Raw genomic sequence first — 10,107 nt, 5'->3', positions numbered from 1 at the left:
TTTGTGTGCCATATGACCTTCTTGATTACAATTGTAGTATCTTATTGGTCCATTTGTTCTCCCTGGTGATCTTCCTCTAAAATTTGGCCTCCTACCCCTGAAACTTTCTCTGAAACTATCAAATTTGTTAACTTCATTATGCACCTCTGTTTGTGGTTGAAAATTTGAACTTCTTCCTCTAAATGTACTTCTTCCTCTAAATGGCTGCCTTCCTCTGCCTCTGTTGTTATTTTCTTGTCTTCTTTTTATTTTCTCTTCCACCTTCAAAGCTAGCTGATAGCACTTAGTTATGGTATTAGGACTCAGTAATTGCAACTCCTTTTGTATGTTCATCATTAAACCATTTAGGTATCTTGCTACCTTGATACTCTCAGGTTCTGCAAATTTTGATCTCAGACTCAACTTCTGAAATTCTTTTGTATAAGTGCAAACATCCATATCCCTTTGTCTGATATTTTGCCTTTTCTGATGTAACTGTACTTCATAGTCTTCAGGAAGATACGTCTCTCTTATCATTGAGACCATCTTCTTCCACGAACAAATTTTCCTTTTATCCTCCTTTACCCTTTCTTCCTGTACAAAATTCTACCATGTAAGGGCTACTCCTTTCATTCTGGACTTAGCCAATTTAACTTGCTGTGATTCTGAAACTTTCTCACATTCAAAATGATTATCTAAGGCTTCAATCCATTCCAATACTAATTCAGCGTCCATCTTTCCTGTAAACATAGGTAACTCAATGGGTTTTCCTCCCAAAGCCTTTAAAGCTTTAAAAAATGGCTTCTCATTCTCAAATATTTCATCTTCCTCATCCTTGGGTACTTCTTCCTCCTCTTCTACTTCTTCTTTCATTTCTTTCTTCTCAACCACAGTCTTCATGTGTTCCAACTTACTGTCTAATTCTACCAATATCCCCTTCAGTTCACTATTCTCTTTCTGGTAAAGTTCTTCTTGCTCCTCAACCTTCTTCGCTAACTCTGCATTGGTCACCATCTTGTTTGACCCTATTGAAGAATCTTGATCAGGGGCGTTCAACATATAATTTCACAACCTACAACTCTCAAGCTCTGATACCAAAAATGATGCAGAGCCACACCTCGAAAAACTCAGGAGGAATAACTCACTCAACTGGGTTGCTTCAAGGGACGCATGCACTACCAGGATCAGACTAGAAACCAAGCTCAATCCTTTAAAAATTGCATCTCTTTATGTATATGTACTTTTAGTGAAAATCTGCGACATAAACTTCATGGACCTCCTGATACTGTAGTTATATCCTTTTTTTTCTACTATAAAAAAACATGGATCAAAACCTAACTATCCAATTCTGATGAACAAATCACCAAATACTCCATTCTAACATGCAAACCCGTGCGGCTACTAAAGACAGAAAACGGGTAAGAAAAATCAAAATTCAACTGGTTCATACATTCAATCCTTACAATAAAGAATACCATATCAATATAAAATCATATCAACATTTAGCCGGTCTGATGAAAAGAAATAAACCTGTCTCTCGGCTTATCCAAAACTGAGATTCATTTTCTTGTTACATGGATCGATCCTTGGAAAGGAAAAGCTAAAATGCTCACCAAGCTAGGAAAAAACCAATAATGAATTCATACTCCAGAGAAAACCGGGAATCAACAAACATAGAAACTTTCCCTTTTTTTTTTCTCCAATCCTTTTTGCTCTTCTATCCGCAAGACAAGCCTCTCTCTAAAAACCCGACTTTCCCTCTTTTCAACCGGAGGAAATAAATGAAACCATTTCTTCCCATCCAGAAAGAGTTTAAAAAAAAAACGTCTTTTGTCCAAGAAGAGAAAAAAAACATCTTCTGGACATTCACCAAAAAAACTGCCACCAACGTCTTTTGGACTCTTAAAAAAATTGTCACCCCAGTAACGAAGAATTCGATACTGGCGTAGACATTATTGAAAACATTAAAAATTAAAACAAACATAAAACATAACACTAGTTTCTTATTGCATTTCAACGATATTGCCTCTGGTAGCATTTTTCTGCTCTGCCACTGCAGCAACTTTTATGAATTCCTATGTACAACAAAGTATTTAAAATCCTTCAAAAATTCTTGAAATAGTAAGAAATTCCAAATAAGAAAAGAACAGAAAGATTACACATATAATCATCTTAGAGTAATCTATAATGCTATTATGACCCCTTCTTTATCATATAATTTCCTAAAATTGACTTTTCTCAAGTGAGTTCAATCTTCCATATTGGAGAAAATGATTGTTTTCCTTTACATTTATGTTGTATGCTTTCTTTAGATTTGAAAACCCTGTTAAGAACTCAATAGATTTTGAACTCAATAGATTTCCATTTGACCATTTGTGAAGAGTTTGAGAATTCTAGAAACAATAGCTTTCTACTTTTATAGCAAATAAATTAAGAGACCGAGATGAAGATGAGCCCTAGTTGAGCTAAATTAAAGCTATTTTCATCAAATAATGGAAATCCCTCTTGGCTATCAGAGTACAAGGTGTGATCACTCACATGTCATTTCCTAGAATCTACAACCAAGACAAAACCTACAGATTGAGTGCATTGCTACAATTCGTGCACATTCTTTCTCACACTAGAGATTCTTAACCATCACTTCAAAATTTTCATCCCTATATCAATAAATTAGAGTATTCTCATATGGTTTATGCTTTTGAAATAATCAAATTTATGTTATTTCTTTTCTCATTTTCTTATTCTTTTATCTTTCTATACAAGATATAAATTTTGCATTTCAAGTATAAGCATGCACATACTGATTAAGTTTTATATTAAATCTTTTTATGAAAAGTTTATTTAATTTTACATATGCTTCTTTATATCTTTTAACAATTTGAAAAAAAATCTTTAACAAAAATGATAATAAATAGAATTCAAAATCTTTAAGAAAAAATTATGACGTAAAAAAGTCCAATCCTATGATTGTTCAAAGCTCACACAATACCCCAAAAATATTTATAATGAAGGTAATGGTTATGCAGCCATGAATTTGGTATTTTATGCACTATCATTTAGAAGTTCAATGAAAAAACGATGAAGTGTTGCCTTCGTATGAGTGACGGAATTCGTGCCTGTATAGCCTTTGCCTATAACGAATACTATGCCTATCATTTGAATTGACTTATACCCACCATTTCTAGTCTACTTGCCTTAAATGAATTGACTGATGCCCACCATTTCTAGCCTACTTGCCTTATGTCCCTTCATATTTTCTACATAAATTTAAACAATAGTGTTCCAGTCCAACTTTTCAATCATTAAAAAAATAGAAATGAAAGTTTTCCCTATTTTAATGGAGTGGTTATAGTTTAACAATTGAAATCAAGCATTGAAAAAAATATAAGAGGGTAGAAAATAAGCAGTGTATCCACTTCCTTTATAAATTGATGCCAACTTTCTTTAAACAAATTTAAATCTTTCAACTCATAGAAGGAAATTATATTCAAATAATTTTAAATGCTTTGAAGATAAACTTTCTGATAAGATCGGATGACTGGATGAGTTCGCAAACAAAACAAGGAATGAATAATAAAAATCAGACATAATTTTTTAAGAAAAACCTTTCTCTTAGAGCAATCAAGACTGTTGCAGTTGATGAACATGCCCCTTTCCATCAAGACCTTTGATGAAGAACTTTTGCAGGTACTCTTTCCATGAGGAACCCTGATACAAAGCAGGATGCTCTTTATCAATCAATGCTGGAAGAGGAGAAATAACAGCTTCATCATGTGGATGACAGAACATGGCCCATAAAATTTTCGCTTTCTCCTTGTTCACTACACTCCTGTGCTCCACACTCTTGTATCTCCCATTGCTTACTATCTGCAACAAAACAAACAATCTAAATGGAAAAAAAAAGATGCAATTTTGTTCTTAATGGGGGGAATCTGATAACTAACATTTTTCCATTCAATACTTGTTTTTAAAACAAAATCTTGGAAGTAATCCTCAACTACAATATAAGAAAGAAGGGGAAAATCAAATGCAAATTTTGGTACGTCCAATGCATCAGCAATGTTAACAATGAGGGCGCCAGGGGCACTTTGAACATCAACCCAATTCCCATCCTTTCTAATTTGCAGGTCACGGGTTTCATCATGGAGAAGAAATGCAAGTACATTGGGATCAGAGTGAGGAGAAAGTCCAAGTACAATTTCTGGCTGAGGACATGGTGGATACTAGTTAATCCTAATATGCATTTCTTTTCCCTCTCCACCCACTGCTTTGTTTATTAGATTTTCATCTTCCAATCCCAACCCTCTGCTCAACACCTGCAGCAAAACTTCCCACAATTTGTATATCTCTCTTGAGTATTCATCCATAACCTCTCTGCAAACATATCAAAACTATCAAATTGTATGCTTCTTATTTTTAAGAACTATATACCCATATGAATTTCTTACACATAAGCTAACACCCACAAAAGAAAATAATGATTTGAAGAGAAGAACGTGAAATCAGAAGGCTTTTGGGGACATTTGGACATATCCCTTCTTTCAGCCGGCCAAGCAATGTTCCAATAAAAATCTGCCCAGTCTAATTTGGCATCCGGGGAATACCCTAGTTTATTTCCATATCCAGGTTTTCCAGATTGTTCTGTTTTGTATGCTTCCTTTTCTTGCAGAGGAAGATCAAAGAAGGTCTTGTCCATGGATTTAATGCGAGATATGAGAGAGAGTGGGATTCCATGATTGATGATCTGAAAGAAACCCCAGTTTTGTGCAGCTGTTGAGATTGCTGCAATGGTTTCATGTTGAAGATGTTATTGGGCTCCTTGCAAGTCAATGATAGGAATGTGTGTGTTGCATGGCTTGGATGCCTCGAGATCAGATCTTAGATATTGGAGAGGAACAGCTTGGATTCCACTCTCTGCTAGCGTCTGAACTCTTGGTAAACTATCTTGCCTCTCCATTATCCAAGGACTGCTTCCACATTGAGGCGTGTAGATAGAGGCTTTAAGCATTTGACTTGGGAGTGCCATTCTATTTCTTCATTGGAATAATGTATATCTTTCTTTATTCCAATAGTGTATAGTATACATAACTTTAGTACTCGTTGAAAAATATGATGTTTGAATTTGTGTAAATATTTCATGAGCAAAGAAATGGAGCCAAATATGTACAACGAACACAAATCTACAAGAACGCGTTCGGCAAAACTTGTTTACGTTCACATTTCAGCAAGAAATTATTTGTATTAATCAACTAATACATTACATAGACTACACACAAACATTATATAAAGCTCTACCAATACAAAGTGTAAAGAAGGAAAATTAAAAGTCATATGACTGTTGGACTTCATATTCCAACAGTCTCCCCCATGAAGGCCAATCAGCCCAGTCATGCACTAACATTCCCTCATGCATTTCAATTTCAGATCTTAGAATACAATTAAACCTTGAAAAGATCTCAAGAAGAGGCAGACAACAAGACAAATGTGACTGCCTAAAAAAACAGTTCGAGAGCTTCCTCCAATGTTTTGAGCTATCAGAAAATGACAAGATGTCTGCTAATCAAGAAAGTAAGTGGGAACAACTTATAACAGCTGTATCTCACTGACTCTTGATGGTGGGTTCTCAATGATCTCTTAGTTTATTGGTATAGTTGAATTATTCTTATTGAGCTTATCATATATCAAGACTTGTAACCTGTGCAAGACTCCAACATCAAAATAAATAATGAGGTTGGGGTTGAATTTAGTACACTGCTTTTGTATTGGGTAGCTAATCAAGTAACAATAGTGAAAAAAAATTCGAAAGGTATCAAATTGTTTTCTTGTAAAAAAAATTCATTCAACCTGAATTTTTTTATTATCTCAAGCTTGATCTTTCAAAGATGCCAAAAACTTTATATCAACAGGAGACATTTTCAGATTTCCACCACCCAAAACTGAAAATAAATTATGTTATTCAATAGAGAAATAATATAAAATAGAAAGACCACGAAACCAGATAAAATAGCACTAAAAAACATGTTTTAGGTTTCACTCCTCGATACAAAAATACTAGGTTGTCTATTACTTATATGAATATTCATGTTTTCTCTAAAATTGATAATGACACACCTCCTTGGAAACATAAAGTTGAACTGTAGTTGGAAACATAAGGTTGAACTGTAGCTGAATGCGGCAAAAATAACTAAACCCAAATTTGGAAAGGCCTAAGTTGTGATTGTGGGTCACAATGAAAGAATACAAGATCCTGAGAAGACAATTCATGAGCAGCCCAAAACATTTGTGTTATCTCATTTTAGGAGCATGAATGGGTAGTTTACCAAGAGTTCAAACATTATCAGAGAGTGGGATTGAAACAGTTCCCCTCCAATATGTGAGATCTCATCTTGAGCCTGCCAAAGCACAAAATACCCATATTCCAATCATTGATTGGCATGGCTTGAGCATCCCACATCTACAGCAAGAAACCATTGCAGTAATCTCAACAGCTGCAAAAGACTGGGGATTCTTTCAGATCATCAATCATGGAATCCCACACTCTCTCATCTCTCAAGTACAAGCCTTGGGCAAAGCATTTTTCAATCTCCCCATTGAAGAAAAGGAAACATATAGAAACGAAGAAGCTGGGAGCCATATTGGATATGGAAGCAAAGTAGGATACTCCTCGGATGCAAAACTAGACTGGGGGGATTATTATTACAACGTTGCTTGGCCTCCTGATAGAAGAAATATGTCCAAATGGCCCAAACAGCCTTCTAATTTCATGTACGCTGTTTTATTCTCTTCAATCATAATTTTATTTGTGGGTGTTATATCTTATGTGTTAAGAAATATTTCTAATGGGTGTGTAGTTCTTGTTATTTGCAGGGAGGTTATGGATGAATATGGTGGAGAGGTATACAGATTGTGGGAAGTTTTGATGGAGGCTCTGAGCAGAGGATTGGGATTGGAAAATGAAAATACATTGAACAAGGCAGTGGGTGGAGATGGAAAAGAAATGCATATCAGGATTAACTATTATCCACCATGTCCTCAGCCAGATTTGGTACTTGGACTATCTCCTCACTCTGATCCCAATGTTGTTACATTTCTTCTGCATGATGAAACCCCTGGACTGCAAATTAGAAAGGATGGGAATTGGATTGATGTTCAAAGTGAGCCAGGCGCCATCATTGTTAACGTTGCTGATGCACTTGAGGTACCCAGATTGGCATTTGAGTTTTCTTTTTCTTTTATATTGAAGTTGAGAATTAGTTCTTATATTTTGCTGAGAATTAGTTCTTATATTAGTATCAGTTTTCTACAATTCATAAGAATAGTTATTAATGTTTATGATATCTATTGTGTGAAAATTTTTAATAACATTAAGATCACACTTTGTGATCTATTATTAAGATAGCAGTTGCAAAAGTTCAAAAAGATAATTTTTTTCTTTTTTCCTTGTATTTTGATGATAGATTATAGAGTGTGATTTGAAAAATAATTATGATAAAAATTGTTTATATGCGGAGTTTGTTGTGTTGCTGGTTGGCTGAATGTTTGCAGCGGGAAGATTTGATGGATGTTTTCCCAATTGGGAGCTTATGGCTGTTCTGGGAAATACTTGTATGACTGATCTTACATTTGAACACATTTGCTTTTGTTGTATCAGATTGATGATATAGGATTTTCTTGCTAGTTTTTTACTCATGGAATTCTGGAACTAGCTTTTATATTAATAAATATTATCTAGCAGCTCCACCCACCTTTGCCAAAAAAGCAAAAAGCAACATATGATACAAATAGATAGTAGAAATCTAATAACTTTCAATATTAAATCAATCAAATTATTGAATTCTACCATTTAAAAGCAAAAACCAGTAGTTTTTCATAATTCTACATTTAGAATGTGTTTTGTTGCAGGTAGTGAGCAATGGAATATACAAGAGCGTGGAGCACAGGAGTGTAGTGAGCAAAGAGAGAGCAAGGATTTCATGGGCCATGTTTTGTAATCCACATGATGAAATCATTCTTTCGCCCCTTCCAGCCTTGATTGACAAAGATCATCCTGCTTTATATCAGAGTTCGTCATGGAAAGAGTATCTACAAAAGTTCTTCATCAAAGGTCTTGATGGAAAAGGGCATGTTCATCAACTGCAACAATCTTGACTTCTGCATAAATGTGCTCTACCATTATTTCTTTAAAAATATATATATATATTACTTTCTTAAATGGTGATGCCTGGTTTGATTGGTTTGTTTTGCTAGCTCATTGTCAGCCATTCTTATCGGCAAGTTTATTTTAAAAGCAATTTAAACTTTTGAAATAGTATTTCCTTTCATGTTTCAAAGTGGATGTCAATTTATAGAGATAGTGGATGCCAATTTATAAAGTGAATTTCAACTTTTGTGAAGTGGATACATTCACGTACAAGACTGAGTTCCTTGTTCAAGTTGGCATCCTCATATGAAGTAAGTAGATACCATTAATTAAAAAATATGGAAAGGTCATTTGTTCCGAGTTGGTATCATGTAGATATTATTATTTGAAGGATAAGTTATATACCTATAAAGGATTGTATGTTAATTAAATTTATTTATATTTTTTTAAAATTTATTTTTTTATTTTTTTAAGAGGTAGAAGTCAAAATCTTACCATTGTGTTGTAGGCTCTTGTCTAATATTATTGATTTTAGTTATTAATTAAAAATGTTTTTATTTAAAGTTTATGTTCTTATATCAAATAATTAAATGATTATAATATTTCAATTCAAAATTTTGTAATTATTCAAATAAATTAAATTTTAATTATTAATAATAATTTGTTTAAAAATAAATGTGATATCAAACATTATTGCTTATATGAAGCTTTATTTTTATTAGTCACACATTAAGATATTTGTGCTATAATATTATTTAAAACGTAATATTTGCAAAGGAATATAAACTTTCCTTAAATTTAGTTTAAGCTAATCTAATATTAAAAAAATTAATATTGTACTTGATGGGTTTCCCTATAGACATGCCAATTAATAAAATAATTTAGATTTTTAACATATTAGTCATAAAAAAAAGTAATATAACACATGACTATCCTCTATCTTTTTGAGGAGGTAGAGGACATACAACGCTTGATCAACCTTTCTTCTATTCTTAAACTCAAGCTCACACTCTATATATAAAATATCAATTAAGAAATGTAGAGAATGATGGTTCAAACCATGATCCTTATGAATTATTATGCACAACAAAGTATTTGAAATCCTTCAAAAAATATTGAAATTATAATAAATTTTCCAAACAATTTTTTCTCACTTCTGTAGTTATATATATATATATATATATATCATGTATAAAAATTTAAAAAAAGAGATTGAACTTATAATCATCTTAGAAATGTCTATAATACTCATGACTCTTTCTTAATTGTATAATTTCCTAATTTTGACTTTGCTTAATTGAGTTCATCTCCTAAATTGGAGAAAATGATTGTTATTTCTTTCCATTTCTTGGTTGTATGTTTTTTTTAAAATTTGAAGTAATTTTTAAGAACTCAACAGATTTCCATTTGTCTATTTGTGAAGAGGTTGAATAATCTAGGTAGAAATTGTCTTTTACTTTTAGAGTACATAATTTGAGATATGATGAAGATGGACCATCTAGCTGAAATGGAATTATAGCTACTTTCACCAAATAAGGTAAATCCCTCTTGAAATAAGAAAAAAAAATGTGATCATTCACATGTCATTCCATAGAATATGCAAACAAGGCAAAAATCCACTTAAGTCCTAGCCTGCGATTTCCACACATTCTTTCTCACACTAGGGGTTCTTGACCAACATTCCAATAATTTAGAAAGTGTTCTCATATGTTTTATACTTCTAGAACAATAAGATTTATGATTTATTTTCTCATCTTCTTATTCTTATCTAAATTTTACACTTTACTTATATACACATACACAGACTTAATAGTTTTAATACCTAATCTTTTTATAGAACAAAAATGATAATGAACATAATTTATATCCCTTAAATAAAACATGACATAAAAAAAATTACAATCCTATGACTACTTAGAGCTCACACAATATAACTCAAAAAAATTTACACTGAATGCTATGTCATTCAATTGACTAATACCCACCTA

The 10,107-nt window shown here is 32.8% G+C and overlaps 1 protein-coding gene and 1 pseudogene across 3 annotated transcripts; one reads left to right on the top strand and one right to left on the bottom strand.

The window, feature by feature from the left end:
- Nucleotides 1–3,364: 3,364 nt before the first annotated feature.
- LOC149575569 (leucoanthocyanidin dioxygenase-like) lies at nt 3,365–5,003 on the bottom strand (annotated as a pseudogene). The gene is made up of 3 exons (XR_016360180.1): nt 4,476–5,003; nt 4,023–4,353; nt 3,365–3,846 (listed from the first exon to the last, which is right to left on the bottom strand). The product of XR_016360180.1 is annotated as a leucoanthocyanidin dioxygenase-like (transcript).
- Nucleotides 5,004–6,154: 1,151 nt separating this feature from the next.
- LOC149575568 (jasmonate-induced oxygenase 4-like) lies at nt 6,155–8,191 on the top strand. 2 transcript variants are annotated; one of them, XM_089815314.1, is made up of 4 exons: nt 6,155–6,744; nt 6,847–7,177; nt 7,525–7,584; nt 7,882–8,191. In XM_089815314.1, the coding sequence occupies exons 1-4, from the start codon at nt 6,287–6,289 to the stop codon at nt 8,125–8,127; spliced, it is 1,095 nt and encodes a 364-aa protein (XP_089671440.1). In that variant the 5' UTR covers nt 6,155–6,286; the 3' UTR covers nt 8,128–8,191. The 2 variants fall into 2 exon arrangements, with proteins under 2 accessions (XP_089671440.1, XP_089671441.1); XM_089815315.1 differs by lacking the exon at nt 7,525–7,584 and having other exon boundaries at nt 6,162–6,744.
- The last annotated feature ends 1,916 nt before the right edge of the window (nt 8,192–10,107 follow it).

Source organism: Cupressus sempervirens, chromosome 2, assembly GCF_028749045.1.
Source record: "Cupressus sempervirens isolate cs-2001-9-10 chromosome 2, ASM2874904v1, whole genome shotgun sequence".
In the NCBI taxonomy this organism is placed as follows: domain Eukaryota; kingdom Viridiplantae; phylum Streptophyta; class Pinopsida; order Cupressales; family Cupressaceae; genus Cupressus; species Cupressus sempervirens.
The sequence above is the reverse complement of the archived record's forward strand: the minus strand, read 5'-3'. Positions and strand labels throughout refer to the sequence as shown.